The sequence below is a fragment of the Neodiprion pinetum genome, chromosome 5, assembly GCF_021155775.2.
Source record: "Neodiprion pinetum isolate iyNeoPine1 chromosome 5, iyNeoPine1.2, whole genome shotgun sequence".
Classification (NCBI taxonomy): domain Eukaryota; kingdom Metazoa; phylum Arthropoda; class Insecta; order Hymenoptera; family Diprionidae; genus Neodiprion; species Neodiprion pinetum.
The window spans coordinates 4581645-4605984 of record NC_060236.1 but is presented as its reverse complement, the minus strand read 5'-3'; the positions used below and the strand labels follow the sequence as shown (position 1 = coordinate 4605984).

Genomic DNA, 24340 nt, shown 5'->3' with positions numbered 1-24340 from the left:
GGAAATACGATCAGAGTCCTAGGAACGCGGTCTGCTTAAAGATGTTAAGGTAGTAGGAGCAGCGACTCGTGTGTCTTGGCTTGCTTTTAAACTTTCCATGACACCGATATTATTCCCGAAGCCACTTCGACAGCCCCGTTTTGTATCGCGCGTTCGTTTATACGCGTATGATCTTAATCCTCTTCGCGTTTCTGTCGCTGTAACGTAATTATGCAATTATGCATATTCGCAAAACTGTGCAGTTGCGCACTTAGATATTCGACGTTCGATGACGATGCGATTGTTACTCGGATTCGATCATTTATTTATTGCTTGGCACTGGTATTGATATGCAGCACACACGGTACAAAGTAAAAATATATATATATATTTTGGGGTGAGCCAAAAAAACTAACCCATCGAATCTATGGTCTTAAAGGAGCCTATTTACTGAGAAAAAAATTCTCCCGCTTGGATAAATTTTTAGCTCAATTTTAAAAGGTGTCGCTTTCCATTTGAAATTTCCCATTTAAATAACGCGCGAAAAAAATTTTTTCATCGAAAATGCTGTAGCTATCGAACCGTTTATGTTTAATAAAAATTTCCAAACATATTCTTGCAGGGCATTAAATTCTCTGAAGAAAAAACCCCGACTTCATTTTCTAGACCCAGAAAAAAGAGGGTTTCGTTGAAGAATGGACTTAAAAACTAGCTTATTACTGAAATGAATTTATTTAAAATAAGCTTATTTAACCCGTTATCTTTTCGCAAATAACAAACATCACAGAAAAAATAAAATGTGCTATTTCAATTGATTCGAAAGAAAAATTTTCCGGACAATATTTTATAACTCATTACTAGTTCAAAACCAATTTGTAGCAGGCACCCATTAGAATTTTACGAGAAAGAGTTGAAACTGTCTTCGATATGCTCGTAGAGAAATTTGTTTGCTTGTTTTTTCTTTCAAGTATACAGTCTTAGTTTGATGACGTAGGAAGTACGGAGCGTAAGTCAATCACCGCTTGAGCTACATATTCGTATAAGATATGTATAATAAACCCTCTCTCTTTGAAAATAACATCCGGAAATTGTTTTGAAAAATCCTGTGACATGGGAAAAAAATACAATCTAATGAAATCTGCGATCCGTTAATTTTATCAAGTTTCTTTCTTGACCTAGCACTTAAGGTCTCGTTTTTTTTTTCGGTAAGGAAACATCGACCGGAAAATTTTCTCGACTTGTGACGCGGTGTTTCTATGTACAACAATAGACGTGCCGCCGAGTTTAGAAGAAAGTTTAAACAGCCAACTATCAAGCGAACTAATTAATTAGCTAGTGTAACTTAGGGTGAAAAGAAGATAAAAATCAGCTATTAGCTATAATTAAATTGTTGGATTATTTTCTCCCGTTTTTTCCTTTTTTTTTTTTTTTTTCTTCAGCGAACGTTATAATCTAACAGAGTGAAGCAATTATAAACAATTGGATTTATCGTACTTTACATGGTAGAACAATCGTAATAAAGCAACCATGGAAGAAATGGAGAGCAAAAAGAATTGTCCTCAAATAAGTTGATGTTGCCCGTTCAGGCGTGGAGTTTACGATGATCAGTTTTTTCGAATTTTTTTTACCCTCAATCTGTTTGTTCTATGCTGAGATTTTCTTTACCGTTTTTGTCCGTACAAAATCGCTGCTGGATTCGTCCACCTCGATCGCTGGACAAAACGAAGCGACCAAATATCCGCAATCAACTTTTCTATCCGAAGGTATAATTTCCGGTTTGAGAATTGACCCAATTATCTGCTCCACATGTTGCGATAAACTGCAGACTACATTTGATAGCTTATTTAATGTAGAAACGTGCGCAGGCGCATGTAACGAGTGAAAAGAAATTCAAGATATGCGTACAGTTTGTTTGAAAAGGAAATTTTACACACGGTGTAGGAAAAATTAATGAAAAATAAAAACGAACGACGAATCTGGGCAGATAAATGAAATTTAAAACTGAGACGTAACTAAAAACGCAAGGCGAGAAAAAAAACTGGCTCGAAAAAAAATTCGAGAAATTATTTTCCACTTTCCTTTCTTAATTAATTCCGTTCGCGGAGTGAAAAATTTACCTCTTCACCTTATTATACAAGCTTTATTATGGTCAACCATAAAATAACGTGACCTCTACAACTGGACTTGAATTCTACATGTGATAATCTATTCATCATATTACAATTAGTCACAGAAACGGGAAATAAAAAATGAAAGATCATATACACGCGTAGATTGACAAAAGGTTTTTTACGATTCTCAGGTATAAACAATTCATAGTGATAAATTACCGTAGTGTCTTTTTCGATAATGTCACGTACTCCGCAGTTTTGAAAGAGCATTATTTACCACGACGGACATTCAAACTTTATTCCTATTTCGTTTCTGTTCTTTTTTTCCAAACACTTTACGTGCAGAATTAATTAGAACTTTTTTCACGAACTCACAATAATTAGCGGAACCTCACTTTCCGTTGCCCTTAAAAAGTGAAACTTGAAACTCTAACAAGCGCAGAGCGAAGGCAAAACTAATTACGTCACACCTTCCGGACACTTTTTCGATCCAACGATCTCTGACCCTTAAAAAAATCAACGTCGAAGTACAGAAATCCTTGTGCGCGGATAGAAAGAAAAATGTCCCAGCAGGTCCGCTAAAATTTTTCGGCTCGATTTAACCATTTTTCAACGTAATTTCAAATGAAAAACTACCAAGTTCAAATTAAGCGTTGATGTGACAATTTAAATATTAAATTTTGAATAATGTGTCTCATATACACTAACAGAAACGTAACAAATAATTGAAAATTAAAGCTGACCTGCTGGGACATTATGTTTAGTTAAATTTTTATAACAGTGTGAAATACCGCAAAATATACGTATTCCGTTCTTACGCTGAGAAAAATTTCATTTGTCACAACAGCTAGAAAACTAATTTTCATTTTTTACCTAGAACTGTATTTTTCGATTGTAATAAAAAATGAAAATACATAAGGACTGAGCGGTAACCGGAACTAAAAATTTCTCTCGCGATGTGCGATACAACAAAGTACGAATAAAGTTATACGAACAAAACTAGGTAAGAACAAAAAGTTAAATCAAACGCGGGAAAAGAAAATTACAATAGCCAATAAAAAATCTCTTTCAACGACCATTATCTACGCAGAATTTCGTAAACCGGGTTCTTTTGCATCCCGATGTAAGTAGACCACGAGGCAAACGATCGGGGCGCGGGATTAAGAGTGAAGATTTGAATCCGACATGGGATCGTATACAAAGTGAAAAAGTATAAACGCGTGGAAATTCTTTCCTTGCCGGATTGTCGGCAAGACAAGTCGAGGCATGGTTAGCAGAGTGGCGTGCCTACTTTCTTCTGGATTCTCTAGGTTGATATGGGGGGGGGGGGGGGCAGAGAGGCGGGAGTAAAGAGTTCCGAAGTAAAGGAAGGCCGTTAAGAAACCTCGGACAACCGGACACAGTTCTGAACGAACGGCTGCCCGCAGCTCGACTATAAACCAAACACAAAATTCGATACGTATAAGAAAAAAAGATTATTCGCCAAAGTGCCCGCGGTTGAATTTTTCAAATCATCGTCGCGTTTCCGGTGGCGAAAAAAAAATAGAAAAAGTTTTATACAAGAGCGGCTGTTGGGTGACAGATATTATTATTGAGTGCGGATTGTTTTTATTTTTCGTATTACAGTGCCGCAAGAAATTGTTTTCCGGTGAAAAAGTGAGTAAACTAATTACCAGTTTCACAGAATTCACATTCTTCCGACAACGATACGTTTTCGGAATTATGTTATCATTCGATGAGAACGATTGCTTTCTCCGTGTTATTGGAAATTACGAACAAGCTATTATACTCAGCAACTGACTGGTGAATTTTTCCCGAGCTTCAATGAGATTGTAAAACAGACATTCACATTCGAATCGTTCCTATTTTTACGCGCGAATTGTATAACGGAGAAACCGCACGTCCTTGACATTGCAGAGAAATCGTTTGGGTAGATCAAGATCGGTATTAAATGAATTAAACGAATAACGTTTGATTGGGTAATAAGTAGCAACAACTTCTCGGCGACCGCGGCGGATAAAAAAAATTAAGACAATAATAAAACAGTAAATTAAACGAAACGTGGAATTCGACGCGACTTGAGTCTACTGCATGTAATATTTTTGGTCAATTTCATCTCACTGTCGTTTTCTTCGACGTTATTTCGCCCAGTATCGAATTGCGATGAAGTGTAAAAAACAAAGCTTGATGAAAAAGAGAAACGATCTCATTTCAAACGAATCGCTGCAATTTGTTATTACTGACACAGAATCGCTGCACGGTTAAGTTTAATCAGCGCGGATGGAGACTCTACTTCTTATCCATTATTATTATTATTACTACAATTGAAGAGGGGAATAAAAAAAAAATTAAATAAACAAAACTCAAAGCTATAAATAACTATTCAGCTAAGAAAAGATAGTTTTTCACCGTCTTTTACCTTTTTCATGTTTGGTTGTAGACACTTGCAGACTGTTTTAATTCTCCTCTGTTATTGTTATAATTATTATTATTATTATCATTATAATTGAAGAGGTAAATTAAAAGAAATAACAAAAAAAATAAATAAATTCAAAGTTATAAATAACTACTCAGCGAAGAGAAGACAATTTTTGCACCATCTTTTATCTTTTTAATGTTTGATTGTAGACACTTGAAGACCTTTTTAATTCTCCTTTTCAATTCTTCGATAAGCATTCGCGGCAAACGATGCGAAATGACAAATTTGTCGTTGCCGTGAAGAAAAAATTGACAAAAAAAAAAATAAAAGAAAAGAAAAGAAACGAAGAGAAAAGAAATTGGTAAGAAAACGTGAAAACTGTGACACTTCTGTAGGTATATATTGTATATACGTGCGAAGGCTGCAGACGACGGTCAACCTAGATGAGCATAGAAATGAGAAAAGTATACTTCCGGTACGTAAATTGAAACTCTTTCCTTTTAAACACGTGCAGTAACGCCGGTTGTGATAATTTTTACGCACGTTCTTACGCTGGCGAATGCAGATAAACGCAGAACGGCGACAGTGGCATGATTCATTCTACATGTTTTACACGCACAGATAACGCGGCAAGGTGCGAACCGTCTGTGTGTGAGTGTGAAAAATAAACTGGGATACACGTACTCCGTATACAGACGCGATAAATGTGTAACGTACGAGACGGAATAATCGGCTCGCGAAAACGGCCATCGGTCCCATATTTATGGCCCGTAATAAGTAAAACTTTCAAATTAACTTCTCACCTTACGACAGAAGAGCTTAGAAAGTCCGATGTAACTACGAGCATGCTTGAAGCGGTGCACTTCCTGTTCTCGAATAATATAAATACCGAATAGTAATCAGCGCACGAATTATAATCGATCGATGCAAAAATCTGATCCAAATTTTCTCGTTTCAATGCACGATTTTTCTTTCGGTTCGAAAAGGAGGGGGGGAAAAAATTTTCAACGATACATCGAATTCAGATTTGCAGAAAAATCTTGTAAACAAGAAGGAAATAATTTCGAACACGGTCTTCCGCCTTTCGCTTATCGAAAGTAAAACACAAGCACTTTTCTGAACGATCGTCCAAAACCGATTTCCTCCATCCGTTGAATCATTTTACTTTTTTTCTGGAATAAAAAAAAATTCATACTTTTACGTTGTTATTTATTATATTTTATTTTATACGAAACGTTGCCGATCGGAGTTATGAAAAATCGGAAAGCGCAAATACCGATCGAAAACTTGTCGCGCCGTTCGATTCCGTTCGCTTATCGTATCGAGTCTCTGTGATCAAAAGGAGGGCTGTCAGCCGTATAACCTGTTACCTCTTACTTGTTACCTGTTACCTGTTCTCAGCTCCAATTTACCGCACTAATTAACTCTCTCACTCGCGCGACTCGAGCAGATATATTCAACCTGCTCCCGCAGCGGCGGTAGATACATAAATGCGCACTTCACCGGATTTTCTAGAAGCTCGCAGCGAGACTCTAAGCGATTGAAACTCCGCTTTGACGGAGGAAAATTGTCGAGAGGAATGAAATTTTATCATTTTAAAATTCTGCAAGAAGCAACATCGCGAAAACATCGATTTTACACATTTTTAGAAATGCGAAATTCTAATCCGAAGAGACAAACCTGCGAAATCTTTCACGACAAATAAAGGAATATCTGAAGAGGAGAATTAAAAAAAGCTCCAACTGCAATTATAAAATCAAAATTCTAAACGATGAATAACTATGCAGCGAAGAAAACAAAAAACAGTTTTTTTTTTTTTTTTATTGCCATTACATTAAAAATTTCTCTCCGTGTTCAATTCCCCTGTGCAATTGTTGTCTGAAAACTGATCTTTCGATGGAACCTAGTGTGTAATATGCATATATTATAAGGTGAGCGAGATATCCACGTGGTGCAGTTTCACTCGCGTGTTGAGAATATTAATGATCATTTATGCAGTTAAACGAGCTGACGTTCATTGTTGGCTAGAGTTGTAACGGTGGAGGATGCAAAATGGGGCATCCAAAGTCGAGTTTCCCCGGCCCGAAGCCGAACTTTCATGAGGAAAGAGAGCCTTCAATTTTCTTTTCTCTTCTTCTCCTTTCCTTTCCTTTCTTTTCCCATTCTTTCGTCATTTTTAAAATCCTCAAACACATTCGACGTCAACTTTCGACGAATATACCGAATTCCAATTGTCAGCTGTACGAGGAGGTTTCACAATCCGCCAACTTCTGCTTTTATACTCACCGAACGAGCATGGCAAGACCATCGATAAATCTAGCCCGGTTTTGAAACTGATTCCATTGTTCGAGGTCTCGAAACTGCGAGAATCTTAATTCAAATCGCCTAAATCCACGGACCGGGTATCCGGCGTTGAATTCTTCTTGTATTCTCGAAAAAAAAAAAAAAAAAAAAAAAAAACAACCCACTTCACTCGAAATAATTACGCTCACTCGATCGGAATATCCATTTTTTTTTTCTCTCCCTTTTCCCCATCTTCAAGTGACTATAAACTTTTTCCTCTTGAACTGTAAGTTTGCTTATTCAAACAAGGTTGTTTTTTTCTTTTCTTTCAATCTATCTAAGATCTAGTTCGTTAATTATTAAAAAATTGGTGAAAATATTCTTCTCCTGCCCGGATATTTTTCCGCGGGTTATTTACTCGGCATTAATTATCATAGAAGCTGCACTTGCGCCAGAAGAAACTTGTGTCAGCGGTCCAGTGGCGAGTAAACCTAATTATATTCATACGTACCAACCGCCTACCTATTTTCCATATTCCGCTGCGCTAAAGCTTGAGAAATTAATTGATTTCACCGGGCATTCGATTACGGTACTTCCTTCTTAGTTTACTTGGCGCGCGGGTAATTCAGAAACAGTTATAGAGGAACTCTATCGAGGCTTCGTTACCGCTGCAAAGCCGAAAGAACGGTTTTCAGATTGCAGAATCCATCGAGCGTCTATCAGCCAACGAAACTTGAACCTTTGAGTCGGAAAATTTCGAAAACCGGTATCTCGGATGGCATACGTTATCCGTGAAGCTGATTTTTTGAGTAGAGTTTTAAAATTTTTCAGAGTACTAAAAGCGAGAGTATTTTAATGTACTTCGTACGCGGGTACGTTGTTTTTTTTTTTTTTTTTGTCTTACAACTTTCATAGATACCTTCTAATCTAATCGTTTCGCTGCGATAAAATGATATTCGATCGATATGAAAGATACTTAATTACAGTGTATAATTAGCGATCGAGAGATCAATAAAATACGAATTTCAGAGGTGAAAGGGAAAAGAGCAAATCGCGTGGTGATTTTTTCACCGAAAGAAATCGATCGTTACGGGGTCAATGCTGCAATTGCAGTTGTATTTCTTTCTTACATGCATATAATGCGTGTCGTAAAAAGTCAGTTTCAACAGGTTTACAAGCGAAATCTTTGTGAATCGAGAAATTTTGTACCGAATATTCGTACCTAAATTGTGCCACGTTTATTTAACAAATCACGTAGGTACGTGAAATCGATATGAAATCGTTTCTTTTTTTACCCATTTACCAAAAACTATTTCCATTCGATTCTATCGTCACTTTAACCGGATTTTTTTTATCTAAACTCTTACACCGTCTTGCAAAAATTATTGACAAAAAAAAAAAAAAATAAAAAAAAAAACAATGTACGAAATTTTCTCTCACTCTTCTTTCGTTTGAGCGATAAAAGAAAAAGCTAAGCTCGCAGTCGTAGTTGAAGAAGATGGCGCGAGATTAGAAATTTTCTATTGCAATATTCTGGAAGTGAAGCGGAAACTTTTCGCAATTTAATACAACGTTTCGCGGGCCAAGGAGCCAAGGTTAAGGCGACCCGACTGCAAACCCTAAAAATTATACGCCGGCTATAAAGTTTTATACCGCAGCAGGGATATTTCGCGACGGGTTTTACAATATGGTTGCAGATTGCGGCAAAATCCGGACCAACGCTGCTGCCACCTTTTCCACTCCCGCAATTTTCCAGTTTACGCCCCTTGCGGTAGATCCGCGAGTATAATTTCAGCCTTTGAACCGTGCGAGATGAATCGCTGCCGGGTTTTAATACGAGGCAATACCGCGTTTCGAATCCGATGCGATTCGTGCAGAGAGAGAGAGAGAGAGAGAGAGAGAGAGAGGGAAAGAAAAAAGTAAATAAATAAAAAAAGAAAATACCAGAAAGAAAAAAAAAAAAATTTACCGCCGTGTTTATTTTACTTTATATTTCGATAAATGTTTTATTTTTCATTATGGCCCGGGGATTTTAATTGGCGAAATTTTAAATGAAATTTTACGTACCTCGCACGATTTACTTTCCCAACCGTCGAATGCTAAAATTTCCCTCGGTTTTACTTTTCACCTTTCTACATACAGTACGAATTACCGATATGTTTGATGAAAAATTCTGACAGTTGATAATTTGAAGTATTTTCATATTGTTTTCTGTCCGAAGGGCATTTTTCTTGCACGTTAAAATCCGTTCGCACGAATATACGAATTGTTGCGTGTAGAGACGCACGTATCTCGTTACAACCGACGGTTGTTGAACTCAATTTTTAATACTCGCAGTGATTGGAAAAGTAAACCAGCAGAAGAGAAGCGAATTATTATCGATGCCGTTTTTATATTTGCCATGGCAAATTTCAATCGAAATATAAGATTTACTAATTTCGAAAGAATATTACCGAACAAAATGTGTAAACAAATTTCTGCGAAATTTGGCGACTATGTTTAGCAAACCTCGCTTCAAACCAAAGTAAATTCCTTTATTTTTTTTATTTTCTATCGTTCTAAAATTATTCAACTTCTTTTTTACCCGGCATGTAATTACGACGGGAATATTTCCACCGTGAATTTACACCGGGACGTGAAATCGGACATGAAAAGACTTTTAGGGAAGGAAAAATAACGTTCATTCATTCAACGAACCGAATGGATTTCTCATAATCTTCCTACCCGACGTTGACGCGCGCGAATGAAAAATTTTCGATTTTCTCAAACAACTCGGCGAGTCAGCCTGCCCGAAGCCACATTTATTCTATACAGTATCGAGGAATGGGTGCGGAACAAATTTATTCCGGAGTTATGGGTGTACCTACGTCAGGTGAATTATAACACGAAGCCTTGGGAACGTCGTTCGCAATTCGATTGGAAAATTATTAACTCGTGCAATATGCAGGATGTACAAAATATGGAGAAAAAAGAAAAGAGAAAAAAAAAAAAACAAACGCATTCGTTTCGCCCGAAATTTAATTAATTAACGCAGCCACGTGTGGTTAATTACAATGCAAAAGACGCTGATTTATATTGCCAATTTCACAGCACGTACGCCTCGCGTAAATTATGTACCAAAATTATTTCCCCCTCGCAATGTTTGTATTATGTATAATCATAAATAATCGGCTAAGGTCGTTGACTTTTTTCATTCTTGTAAAAAGTAAATTCTATCCAACTGAGATTCTCATTTTATTTATCGTGGAAATATGCTGATTGCTGATTCTTTGGACGTGTTTTTTTATTTTTGCGAAATGAAATTTCGATTCCGGAGTTAAACAACGCCGTACGCTGAGAAAAGTTTCATTTGTTACAGTAACTAGAAAAATTCGGTAAAACAAGTACCTATCGTTAAAAAAAACGTTTGAATATTGTTGGAATTACGAAAAACGAGGTACATGTAAATATTTTGCGCTATCGTCGATACTTTTTTGCTAATTGCAACGCAAAATTAGTTTCCGAGGTTTACTCTGCTGTTTTAGTTAAACGAGACTTTAACGTCAATTTATCGTTGCACGAGCATTAAATTTTCGCAATGGTTGCAAGAAAATCTAGCAACAGTGATCGTAATGAGAAAGAATAGTGACGGATACTAAACTTAATTTTCATTTTCTACCTAGAACTATATTTTTCGATTATGGTTAAGAAATGAAAATATTTAAGGACTGAGCGGTAACCGAAACTAAAAATTTCTCTCAGCGTACTAAAGCGAGGTTTGAGGTGTTTGTTTTTCATTTAATTCTACGTTCCTCCTAATTCCCAGGGATACGAATCTCAGATTTTAATCAACCGCGGCGTGCCTCCGTGTGTATTTAATTGCTCGGGGTTTCGCTAATTAGCCCAAATAAGCATCGACAAGCGGATAGACCGAAAGATTAGTCAGACATTGTGACACGGGTAACTCTTCTGACGTAACGCGAAAATACCCGGCATGCACGCGAAACCAGCGAGATGTTGCTCAAGCCGCATTACGCGTGTAACTCGAGTGAAATAATTGTATGCAGAACGCGGTAACAAAGATGCAGATACGTAATTCTAAAGTTCGATGTCCCGCACAAAGATCGGAGATAGTCTCGGGCAGGAAATTCGCCTTGGAGAATCTGCGTGCGGGCAAACTAACGAAAATCTGCACTTTCATGCCTCTTTGAAGTTCCGATTCATGGCCATCTTTCTCGTTTCAGAAACTCGTAGGATTCGGTAAAATCGAAGGTGTTCAAGGCGAGAAAATTAGTCCCAGATATTACTTTTCGTACAGCGATACAGTGTTTTTTGCAATGTTCAAAATCCATTCATATTTATTTGCATTACAAATATTCAGACTCGTTTTGAAAAGGACCATTTTTTGAATTCACAAAAACTGTATTTTCTTTTACAAATATTTCAAAATCTGGCCCGTGATGGATGAATTTTATTCTATTTTTCGTAGCACTTTCAATTCCGTTGATCAGCTGAAACATTGATTAAACGGTTTGAAAGTTCACAAAAAAAAAAAATTCTCAACACTTTTATTTTTCACTTGGAACATTTTTAGAACGGTTTCATTGTCAACTTCATAAAAAAAAATTGGACGGTTAGAAAAAAAAGTAGATTAAAGTCGCTCCGCAATGGAACCGGTCTAGAAATGTTCTAAGTGAAAAATAGAAGATTTGAGAATTGTTCGAGAATTTTCAGATAGTTCAAACAACGATTCATCTGACCAAAAAATCGAAAGTGAGAATTGAAAGTCTGAAATTTTTTTGACTACTTAAAAAAAAGGGTCCTTTTAAAAATCACTTTAATTATTTATAAATAATTGAGCAGCTGAATAAAAAATCTGAAAAAATTCAGTGTACTTTTTCAGTGTTGGGAGAATTGGAAAAAAAATCTTAACAACATCAGAATCTGTGAGGGTCAAACATTGGAACGCCCCATTTACCTCAACCGTAACGCAATTCTTCTGTACTAAAATTTTTATGTTCATTGCACTTTTACGGTGAAATAATATTAGGTATAATTATAATCAGCAAACTGTAGGCACGCGTGATTATTTATTTTTTTTATTAAAAAATGCCGCTCGCTCTCAACTCTGATGATGAGTAAAATCGAGGCCTCCAGTATTACGCCAGAGGCGGTTTGTAGGGCATATTTTACGGGCGTGTAACAGACGGGCGTGATGAAAAAGCGAATGACCGAATAAATAAATAAGCGAATAAGTAAAATTCATATTAATAATGGACACAAGCGAGTGCGGTGGAGTATTTAATATAAAACTCAGCGGGCAAGACGCGTTGCGAACAATTAACCATCCCCACCCTCATCACAGCCTAGTTATACCTAAAACTAATTCCTTTACTTTCCCTTTATTAACGATTTTATATGCTACGAAGCACCGCGGCTTCTGCACGCTCCGCATAAAAAGTAAACATTTATACTTGTATATACGTAGCGACATACACACACACATGTATATATATATTGGACACTTGTGTCCAATTAGGAAATTCCTCACTTGTTAAATTGCTGCAAATTATCGCACGCGTGCATTTAGCATTTTGATCTACGATTTTCATCACGAAAAATTGAAAGTATTTTATAAATGTGTCAAGAAATATTAATTTCAAATTCCTTTAAAAGTTTACGATGGATTTAAGGACGAACCACCATCGAAGAGTAGAACAAGTGTTGTAATGTTTAATTCACCGTATCCGACTAGAGTTCTCGATGCAATTAAGAGAAGAAAACAAAAAAAAAACAACCTCAAGAACATCTCTGATAGTGAATCCAACGAGCGGTTATTGCCAAATACGCTTTTAATTATGTTCGGTAAATGCGTGAATTATTAATAACACGACATCGGCAGCGTGGATAAAAGGCGTGCAATTCAAAATCATCGTTTCTAAATTTTATACGCTCGCGTTGTTACTTTTTTCTTTTTTTTTTTTTTTCGTTCGGCACGAAATCCGATATCTCAAGGATTGCAATAATAATCGAGATACTTCGTAACTATCAATTAGAGATATAAGTATACAAAGTTCGTATTTATATGTCCTAAGAAGACGAAAAAAATAAAAGTAATAAAATAACGAGGCGTAAATTAAGATAAATACAGAGAGAAGCAAACGCGATTTGAGAATGAATTTACCTTTAAATGCGAAATTCGACCTTTCGAAGGTAATTATCGACTATCGATGAGTGCATATAATGCGATGGCACTTCGTTTTTATCACCGACAATTTTCATTCAACGTACACGCATGTGTATACGCTCGACTTTGTGGAATTTTTGATATATTCAAGCCTTGAATCGCACCGCGGTTGTTAATTGCACGAGATAGTAAGTATGGCCCCGATTTCTAAATCACTAATTCTATCTGCAGCACTCGATCGTCCATACCGCGCATTTCAATTGACAATATATAGAACGACGTACGAAATTGATGTCGATTCGATTTCAAATCCGTGATGAGTAAGCACGAGCCGGGCTTTTTCAGCTTAGGGCCTTTTACAATGTGCCCACGTGTACCTACTTGATATATTTATACAGCATCGCGAAAGTTGTCGTTTTTTTTTTTTCGACAAGTTCTACTTGTCATTTTTTGTCCCCTTATCCTCATATTCGTCGATATCTTGCACGGAAACCTCAGGATTACAGAAATTCTATCGGCGTTGTAACTGATTGACTGTAAAATTTTTAAAACGTATGAATTTCCGAAAACGCCACATTCCGAATTCTTTCGGAACGGCAAAGTTTCGAATGGTCCGAAATCCGAGAGCTCAAAGTTTCGGCAGGGGAAAATTCTGAAAGTCCGAAAATGAGAAAACTTAAGAGCGGAAACCTCGAAATTCCGAATTATCGAAGATTTTCAGTACTGTGGATTTCTGGCTTGGTGAAATTTCACCACTTTGATCTTTCTTTGTACTGGATTTTTCATATTTTTACGTTCGGAATTCTGGTTATTCCGATTTTCGCTTTTTCTGATTTTTTTTCACCCACTCGTTGGGTAAACTTCGCTGAAAACTACTTTAATATTAGGAATTTTACTCTATCGAAACTTGATTTTTCGGAATTTTGCTCTATCAAAACTTTACATTTCGGAACTTTTCTCTATCATATCTTGAATTTTCGGAATCTTGGATTTCGGAACTTTCCTACCATTCGAAACTTTGTTGTTTCTCCAAAGTTTCATTTCCTTACATCAAGTTCCGCCATCAAATAACTTGGAATTAAGCGCCTTCGAAGCTTTTCGAATTTGGAATTTCAACCCCGCCCCGATCGGAAGAAGACTTTTTTATCCGAAGGTACCTGCAACGCGTTCCTGACAAATACGGCATGTGCGGTTTCAAGAAAATCCGTTTCTTTATGCCCGGGCAATGTTTGTACGTAATGCACCGATTACAATGGCAGAAGGAGAACAACCCTCGTCTCAATTATACCGGCAGATTCATAAAACAAATTATATACCGTGGGCAATGTAAACCGAGTACACGGAGATAATATTCTCTATCATAGATGTGCGTGAGAGCGAAGAAAGTCCTGCGAGCAGCAGACACGAAGAGATTGCGCAATTCTCGTTACGTAAATTTCATTCTATTCCTCGTATTATACACGCGTCACTCCACAAATTAAGGGACTCGCTTAAATTCCACGCAGCATATATGACGAAATTTTTACGCACGCGTTTTCACGTTTCACTCGGTGAAAAATATTTCACTCCCAAGTTGTAACTTCGCTGCTGCAGTGTGTGCGATATTGTATAAACTGTGCAGTGGAGTTGAACGTTTATTTTTTTTTTTTTTTTTTTTATGTCACCGGGAAAGTCAAATTAGACGATCTGTCAACTTCTCTTTAAAATTTAAGCAGTTTCGCGTACAAATTTATAAGGAAGAACATTACAAGTGAACAAGTGAATTGAAATATGGAAAAGTAAGAAGAAAAAAAAGGTAAATTACACCAATTCGGAAAATGTTCAGAGTTAAAATTGCAATATTTTATACCGTTCAATTGGGTATGTATAATATATTGTTGCGAGAGAGAATTCTTCGGTTTATCAAATCGTTCCACCTTGCACACGGTAATTTAAATCATTATATTGTATTATACAGTATTAGCATGCAGCCGATTTGGTGAAACAGAATTTCTCAACTCTGAAAGGCGGATGCCTCAAGTTTTGATCGGGATTGCATTTGAATTAGGTTCAGGATTTAAAATTCAGGGGTAAAAAACCGCGAAGCATCGATCATCCGTGTCAAATGTAAGATAGAGAAAAACGGAGACACAGGTTACTGATAATTGTACTAAAAATTTCACACGAATATAAACATCATTCGGTTTCGGTTAATCGATAGCCGATGGCCATAGTCCGTTTATTCGCCTGGATACGTCGTAGCGGTCGATAAAAAATTAATTGCCAATTAGCATTGACCGAATCGCGTCGCGTGCTGGATTAGGAAAGCGAAAGGCGAAGTCTGTCGGGGGCAATCAGAGCTTGACCGTACTTGTATTCTTCTCTTCTATAAGGTATTTTATACACCGCAGCAGGTGAATTTCTTGAAATACAAGCGTGCGTAATTCTTCTTTCTTTCTTTCTTTCTTATTTTACAAACTATACACGCAGATATATTTTAAAATCAGCAGTATACTATCTTCGTTCGAATTACGGGCAACAATGAATTGACGTTAAAGCCTTGTTTAACTAAAAAAGTAGAGTAAAGCGAACAAACTGATTCAGCGTTGCAATAACCAAAAAAGGATCGACGATAGCGCAAAATGGTTACGCGTACCTCGTTTTTCGTAATTCTAACAATATTCAAACAGTTTTTTTCAACGATACCTGTTTTACTGAATTTTTCTAGTTACTACAACAAATGAAATTTTTCTCGGTGTATAACATAAATTGTGTGATACAGTTTGGCCACAATTACGCTTACTTTCTGCGATAAAAAAAAGTATGGTCGCCTTTATAGGTCACTGTGTCGAATAATTGAAGTCAGATCTTGGGCACGGTAATCACAGCAGTAACACAAACAACCGATGATCGAAACCGCGATGAATGGCAATTTTGATGCTTTTAAATATTCGATGAACCGCGATCACCGGTACTAGAAAATCGCATTATATTTTCTACGCTTGGAATGTGAATTTTCAAACGTTCCATTTCTCGTTGTTATTAATTTCTTTCACACAACTTCGGCCTCGAGTTCCTCCGAATTTTCGCCGCAAATTTTCAATTTAACAATCAACGCAGCCAAGGTGAATCGACGTGGTTTATGATCGCAATGATTTTCCAAGCGTCGTGTAGCCAGAGTTGCCACGCCTCCGACAGACTGTGAAGGATGCAAATTACCACGTGTTTATAAGCACGAGGTCTTGTTTAATTAAGAATTAAGGACGAACATGCGTGTTGCAGAAATTTATTTCGATCAGTGTCGTTTGAAGAGAACGACGAGAGTTGTGGATAAAAATTTCCGTTCATCGCGAATGCGCGAAAATCTCGTTAAAGAGACAAATTGAATGATCCTCGAATAACAGACGTTAAATTTATAATTCTGACGATCACGCAACGCGTTTGCAAGTTTGCGAAATTGATTTCCATCTGCGAAGAAAACTTTACACGGTGAAAACTGTGCTACTTTTAATAACGCGTTGTAACTGTACAGAAGTATTCAAAGGATATTTAGCATTTTACTTGAAAGCTTGTGTAATGCGATCTCAAAGAGAGAACCGAGCATTTTTATAATTACTCCGTATATTCGTCATGTCTTTATTACAGTAAAATGAAGTCGCCGTCGCCGATTCGGATATTGGTAATATAAAAATTTGCTTAGCAAATTTACCGAATAAATAATATTGAATCTATTTTTGCAAAAATGACGTAAAAGCGAAGAACGAGAAACGTAACAGGATTTAAAATTCTCTCAAGTATATTGCAATAATATACCTACACGGGTAAAAGCGCTTCGCCGCAGAATATAATAAGCGGAAGTGCACAAAGGCTGATAAATTTTAAGTGAAAAGGATCGGGATCAAGGCCAACAAGAGTTCTAGATTCTCCACAGCGATGAGTCGAACCGCGGCTGCGCCAAGATTAAACATCTCCAAAATACCTAAAGCGGTATAAAAAAACAGCTAAACCGGATCGAGATCCTAAGCTTGTTAAACCAGTTTAACCCGCATTGTTAATAAACCTCTTTGTCCGAATAAATTGAGACTCGCTGATCAGATCCGAAGATAAAATAAATCTCTTACACGGCGATGATTGTCGATAGATGATTAATATCTGACAAAAATATTTAGCCGGCATATCGATGCATTTAATTGAGATAGAGAGATTCCGCTGAATGCTGCTTCATTATTTATTTATATTTTTTTTTTTCTATTCTATTCTCTACCATTTTTCAAGCCATGGACAATAGCGTGGTAATCAATTTGCTGATGCTGTCCAACAGATATCGGTTTCACGCTCTCTCGGCTCACTGGTCAAATTATTAATCCTCTGGCTGCGTATAATATTATTATTATTATTATTATTATTGTTGTTGTTGTTATTATTATTATTTACGGACGGTCCAAATAATCGTATAGACATACGTATATCGACCGGAATTCAAATAACTGAAACTTGCAGTCGCATGGCTGAATTAGTTTTTTAATTAATTATTATGTGCAATGAATACGAGTTGGTCTGATAACATTTGGATTATGAGTATATGTATACGCGTACCGTGTTCTGTAGAAATTTTCACTCACACCTCGTTTCTTTTTTTTTTTTTTTGACACTGTTTTTCAGGACTGACCCGTAAATGTTGCCGTGACACTTCAGGATGTTTCTCGCACGAGTTTTCTTTGGTGAGTTTAATATATGATCCAGTGATTCCCAACCGTCGAGCATATTTGCAAGTAGCTTCGGTCTATTCGTGATCTTTCATGAAGTTTTTAAGCAAATGGTGAAGTTCTCGATTGAGTGCAAAGTCGATAACAAGTAAGATTTGAAACTTGTAAGTAAATTGACGTTCCATTCAGTCCTGAACCTTCGAATACATTCAACGACGATTCGAGTATCCAAAGTAAACAACCAATGTCATTAATATTTTATTGGATTTTAGGTGCATTGACGACATGGAGCGCAATCCAAGCGATCACAGTACCGATCGATCGAACCGATGTCCAGCTTGTGAGTATCGATGTAATCCATGTTACACCGTAAGAAAATTGTGGTGTTGAAATCGGCAATCACTGGCTGATGTGGGCTACTGGATGTAACAATTTTTGTAGTCCATTTGGAAATTCAACAGTAAATGAACAAACTCCAAAAAAGTACATCCGCAGTATAGTAACACAGTGAGTTTAGCAGGGCTGCTCATTCACTGGTGGCACTTTTTAAGCATTAATTCGCTCATGCATTAACACAGAGTGATAGACCGATGGTGTTGGATGTGGACCAAATTAAAGTCCGTATATAAGTCCAGACCCAATTTTCCTTACGGTGCAGCGTAAAGTCGTGAATTAAGGTGCGCGGCCAGAATTGATCGTTGTTGAAATTTCAGTCCCCGACGCGATCTTCGATGATCGCAAACGGATGGCGTCCACTAACGGGATACGATAACATCGGAACAAACGTGTCACCGTCGAGTGGACTCGAAAGAAACTCGGCGCATCGTCCGGTGCTGGGTAAGCTTCAGGATCACTCACAGTCCTCGTCGTCTTCGTTGGACAAGCACAAGCAGCAAGCGAACGGCCTGAACGTGCAGGACTACATCCCCCCCAGTATCCTTGGAAGCTTCAGCGTCTTCGGCCACGCGGCAACGAAGGCGAGGACGAAGCCGAAGGAGCACAGTGGCCATTCTACCTCGGGAACGACGCACTATTCGTTCCTGGTACCGCCGCCGAGGGACGCGTACCGTTTCGAAGTGCAGGACCCGCACCGAAAGGCCATCCTCCGGGACAACGAGGCCTTCCTGCGTCAGCCGACGTTCGTCTCGCAGATTCACCAGGACGCGAACAGCTCGCCGTTCTTCTCCAAGGGTTCGGGATTCGCTGCAACATCGACGACCCATTCGCCAGGGTTCCCGAAGAGCCGACCGTTCCTCGTCAGCGGTTTGAGCTCGGGATTCGGTGTGCAGCAGAACGTCCACCCCCAGCGACAGTTCGAGGCCCAGAAGGCCTCTAACACCAAGTCGTACCTCCAGCCTCCTGGTCTCGAAAATCCGCATGGATTCGGCGTGGAGAACAAGAACTCGGAGACTGGCTTCAACCGGTTCCACAAGCAGCCGCACAGCGGCCAGATCCTGAACAGTGGCACCGGGAACTTCTTTAGTCAGGTTGACCACCCTCCACCCTTCAAGAGCAGCTACGAAAGGGACCCATCTTTTCTGGTGCACGAAAGCCACGAGATCAGCTACGTGACTCCGTCGTCGATATTCGGGAACAACTTCCGGCCCTCGCTTCCGTACGACAATCTGGTACCACCGAACCTCTTCTCATCGACAACCGCGCCGAAGATCGAGTCGAACAAGTTCGCCGGTTCGCAGCAGTCCAGCCTCAGGAACGAGCATTACAAGCAGTTCGAGCAGAGCAACAGCCCTCAGGAGTCACTCATCAAGGCTCAGGGACTCTCCCACGGACTTCAGGCCGGCACTTACTTCATCCAGGGCGAACAGTCGAGGCCTGCGGCTTCTTGGCCGCAGCAGAAGTCCAAGTTCACAACGGAGATAAACGAGGTGTTACCCAGAAAGAATCCACCTGCTAAGTTCAGGCCCGAAACCGTGAGGCCCAACGCCGTGTTCGGGTTGCAGTCCGAGCCGGATCAGGTTATCTTTATCCGACCGAGCATCCAGACGCAGTTTGAAAACCCTGTAACTTCGGGCCAGCCACCGCAGACGACGTCCTCACAGCCGGACTACGAGACTCCGGAGAGCATCTCGCTGAAGCATTTCAACGAGCAGCAGTTCCTGCTTCAGCAGCAGCTGGTCCAGCAGGATAGGCAGAGGTTCCAAGAGGCGGAGCTCCAGCGACAGCGTAAACAGGAAGAGGAAGAGGCCGCGGCGAGGAAGCGGGAGGAGGAGATCCGGCTGCAGATCGAAGAGCAGGAGAAGGCGGCCGAGAGGAAGAAGCTCGCTGAGGAGGAACAGCGCCGACAAGAGGAACGCGAACGCCAAGAGATCCAGGAGCAGACCGAGCTGCGGAAACAGCTGGAGGAGCGGGAACGATCCAGACAGCAGTTCGAACGCGAAAAGCAGGCGCAGCTCGAGGAGCAGAAGCGGATTCAGGAGCAGCAGTTCAACCTCGAGCAAGAAGCATACAACCGACCGGTATCGGTTCAGGACCAAGTCGCGTTCCAAGAGGTGAGCCAACACTCTAAGGAGAACTTCGAGACCACCGTGGAACCTGACCAACCGCAGACCCAGGTCGAGCCGGAAGTCAGACCCTACAGGCCGAAGTTCCCGCAACGAGGATCATCGACCAGGAGACGCAGGCCGATGACCCCGGCGACTTACGTCGCTCAGGCTACCGAGGCGTCCCTTCAGGAGGTCGTTGAAACAGCAACGCAGCAGTCGTCGGTTCAGTCAATCGCGGAACCGGAAGTGGTCACAACCCAGACCGCCGTCACTCTACGACCGAGGATTCGACGGCCTGGACAAACCCTGAGGAGACGACGCCCCGTAACGACAACGACGACAACGCCGACCTCACCACAGCAGGAAACCGGTTCGAGTTACGTCCGAGAGTCGGAACCTTCCAGGCACCAGACATTTGAAACTGAGTTTTCGAAGCGGAGGAGGGGTAGGCCGACTCAGACCACGACGATCATCGAGGAAGCCGTAACCGAGCGGCACTTCATCAGAAGACGACCCACTGGTCACAGGCAGAGAGTGAATCCCGGGGAGCCGTTCGAGGCTGAGGTAGTGACGGAAATAGTACGCCCGACGAGGATCATCTACAAGGACACGACCGAGTGGGAAAACTATCCTGAGAGCTTCAAGAAGAAGGACTCGCAGGAAATAGACACCTCCTCTTTACCTTCGCGCGACATTGGCGCCCAGGACATGGAAGAGGGGGCCACCGAGGATGCGGGTCAGGTGTTCGAATTTTCTACCGAGGCTTTCGCGACCACCGAGGGAGTCACCCAGACGCGACACGACGTCGAGACCATCGTTCCGATCGAGAAGCTGTTCGAGAAGCCGGCCGAAGAGAACCACGTCGAGCCTGCCACCACTTTCGAAGACGTCGTCGAAGAGCCGGCGACCACGACCACGACCACAACCACCACAACTACGACCACTACCACAACCGAGGCGCCCACCACGACCACGGAATCGACCACGACGGCGAAACAGTCGCACAGGATCCGACCACTCAAGTACGGAAATTCGACGAGGCCGCGTTTCAGCATCAAGGACTACAGGAGCAGGCTCGATTACAAGAACAGACTGTCCCAGCTATCGACGACCGAAGCTACGCCCGGGAGACGCCGAGTCAGTACCGAGAGACCGGATCCAGAGTCGACCGTTCGACACAACAAGTACAACTCCAGGGTCGGCTACAAACCGACGACCTCGACGACACCCACGACGAGTCCCGAAGGTGTTGACGAAGAGCCAACTACCGTTACGGAGCGGACGAACCGTTTCACGCCGAAGCGAAAGCTCAACGCGAGTCTTTACCGCAGCAGGATCAGCGGCAGCTTGAGCTTCGGCAAGTCTGGGCTCGAAGACGGTCGGCAGAGCACGACGAGACCGGAGAACATCTACTCATCGGCGATCCGACGAGCCAGGCCGACATTCGGAGTCAGGAATCAGCCGGAAGAGACGACGGAAATGACAGCCGAGGAGACGAGCTTCTACGCATCCATGACCACCAGGCAGCCGCAGGAGGCGGCGATCAACGAGGTTATGGTGAAGGAAGAGGAAGAGGAAGAGAAGGTGGAGGAGGAAGAGAAGGTAGAGGTTACGGATCCAACGCCGACAAGGAGGATGCAGGAGGAAGATGAGCGACCCGATGCCGAAAACGAACCGGGTTCCACCGTTCCCACGTCCACCGAAGGCAGCCGCGACGCCGAGGACGCTTTCATATCGCAGCGCATTGCCAACTTGACGAGCTCGGCGTCCGAGCTTCACGAGCCCGGGAGATTCAAAGCGGTATCGCCGGCAACCGAGAGCAGAGTCATCAGTCCACAATTCGCCATCGCTACCGACGAGCCGACGCTTCCGATTGAGGCTTTTTTTCAGGTTTTGAACAAGAAGGATGAATAGAGTGATTTTTCTAAGAGCTCTAACAATAAGTTGAAAATCAGAGCGTTGGTGGATTCATTCATCGCGGATTGAATGTTGAAATAAAAAATTTAAAACACTGCAGTACCTTGTCCGATATTCTGTAATACTGAGTTCGATGTGAAACTTAGCAGTATGATATTCTTGATACATGTACGCGTCGTTGCACATTATTGGCAATATAATTAATTATTATATGTAAATGTATAGTTTTACGTACGTATTGTATTGGATTAATTATTTCAAGCAAGCGAATATTTTACCACAATCCGATTTAGTCTTAATCAGAATATTTATTTGCCTACACAGTATAATATTACGCATACCTGTAAAAGTTTATCATCACCGCGCTAATTTCAAAATTAATATCAGACGAAAAAAGTTGACCCGAAGACCCGAATGAACTTTTTCGTTGAGGTTGAATGAGCGCAATAGTTTACACAATTGTAATTACGTTTATACGTAATATATTATGTTATGTATAATAATTATATATGTATATATATATATATATACACATTATGATATATCGATGTATTTAATCCTGCATTGAAGTATTTTTTAAAAGTATTACCATTTTACGTACCTAATAATGTTACTTATTTATGAAAAGAAGTGTCACGTTCGTTTACATACATGTCTAAATATATTATATATGTATATTTACTAGACTGGGCCGGAAACAAACGAAAAATTTTTTTTTTAATGGTACTGTAAAAACATTGTTCATGACGACAGATAAAAATTATCCTGAAAGTTTGAGCCCTTAATATTAATATTAAGGGGTGTATCGTTACAGCTATTGATTTTTTAACAGTTACCGCATTTTTTTACCCAAAATCCGTCAATTGTCAATCTGAAAAATTTTATCGATCCATATTTTTGAAGGAAATTAAATTTCCTACAAAAAAGCTCTCTTACTAAATTGACGTAGATCGAGCCGTTTCCTTGTAATCGTGCCTTAAACATTGATTTGTTTTTTCAAATTTTTGTTTCAATTTTTGATTTTTGTAATTACCAGAAAAATCAATATTTTCATAGATCAAACAATTATTTTTGTGGGAAATTTGATGCTCTACAAAAAAGGTCTCTTAACATTTTTCATGAAATTCACTCCTTTAAAAGTTATTCGACATTGAAATTGTATTCAAAAGTAATTTCAATGTCGAATAACTTTTAAAGGATTATAATTTTTATTTGTCGTCATGAACAATGTTTTTACAGTACCATTCAAAAAAAATTCTTCGTTTTTTTTGGCCCAGTCTAATATTTACGTATGTATAAGTACACATACCTTAACGCCGATGATACAATATTATAGAGAAATTTTGTAATTTTTTGTAAATACGATTTATTAAATTAATAAAAATGAAATACGTACCAATAAGTGCAGCATAACTTTAGAATTATCTTTGTCGATTAGATTCTCCCGATTTTCAGCAGTTTTCACTGACCACCAGTTTTCCCCCACGTCATAAGTTCGGTAAGATTTATATTTTATTATAATCGCTAAGTACAATAAATATTACAATGCATATTTCTACCCATAAATCTAACGTATAATATACAATAAAATTATAATTAACAATAAGTGCTGCGTTGGAAAGTCGAATCAAAAGCACGGATACCGTAATTCTCTGGTTTGATTTGATTTTTTTTTTTTTTTTCGTTTTCTGTAAGCGTATGAAAGAAAAATACTTGAGCGTGTCGTTTTTGAACAATATAACGTACATGCGAGATTCGAAAGCAATTTCATAACAATAACCGTACTTTCGTCGAGCTTTTTCGTTGGCTTTTAAAATTTCTACACGATTTGAGCATTGCAGGCTATATAATATATCTATAATATGTATTATATATCGATATATGTACTGTATACAATATATACGAGAAAATCATATACATAATTTGTCGAGATAGCAAAGCTAGATGCAACCGAGATTAAAACGTGGCGTTATCAAAATTACAGAATCTTGACGCTATCATACAAATGTAATAGGATATATATATATATATATATATATATGATAGTAATATACTACGTTACGTCGGAGATTCATCGTCGAACTCATACACATATAATATAGTATTCATACATGCACGGCACGTTTTTTCATATATCATATATTTATACGTTTTCTTTTTTATTTATTTCATTTTATTTCTCTTTTATAATTTGTATATTTATTTCGTATCAGTCTTATTTTATTAAGCCTATAATTATTCCAAGCCGAAAACTTTATACAATTATATCTGTAACA

General features: G+C 39.4%; 1 protein-coding gene across 1 annotated transcript; it reads left to right on the top strand.

The window, feature by feature from the left end:
* Positions 1-3509: 3509 nt before the first annotated feature.
* LOC124219445 (uncharacterized) lies at positions 3510-23452 on the top strand. Its single transcript, XM_046627011.2, has 4 exons — positions 3510-3746; positions 17600-17658; positions 17916-17983; positions 18357-23452. Exons 2-4 carry the CDS (start codon positions 17634-17636, stop codon positions 22059-22061), a joined length of 3798 nt encoding a protein of 1265 aa, XP_046482967.1. The 5' UTR covers positions 3510-3746; positions 17600-17633; the 3' UTR covers positions 22062-23452.
* The last annotated feature ends 888 nt before the right edge of the window (positions 23453-24340 follow it).

Coding starts and splice junctions, on each gene's coding strand:
- LOC124219445 (XM_046627011.2), top strand. CDS start 17,634: ATGTTTCTCGCACGAGTTTTCTTTG. Junction 17,659..17,915: donor TCTCGCACGAGTTTTCTTTG/GTGAGTTTAATA, acceptor ATTGGATTTTAG/GTGCATTGACGACATGGAGC. Junction 17,984..18,356: donor ATCGAACCGATGTCCAGCTT/GTGAGTATCGAT, acceptor TTGAAATTTCAG/TCCCCGACGCGATCTTCGAT.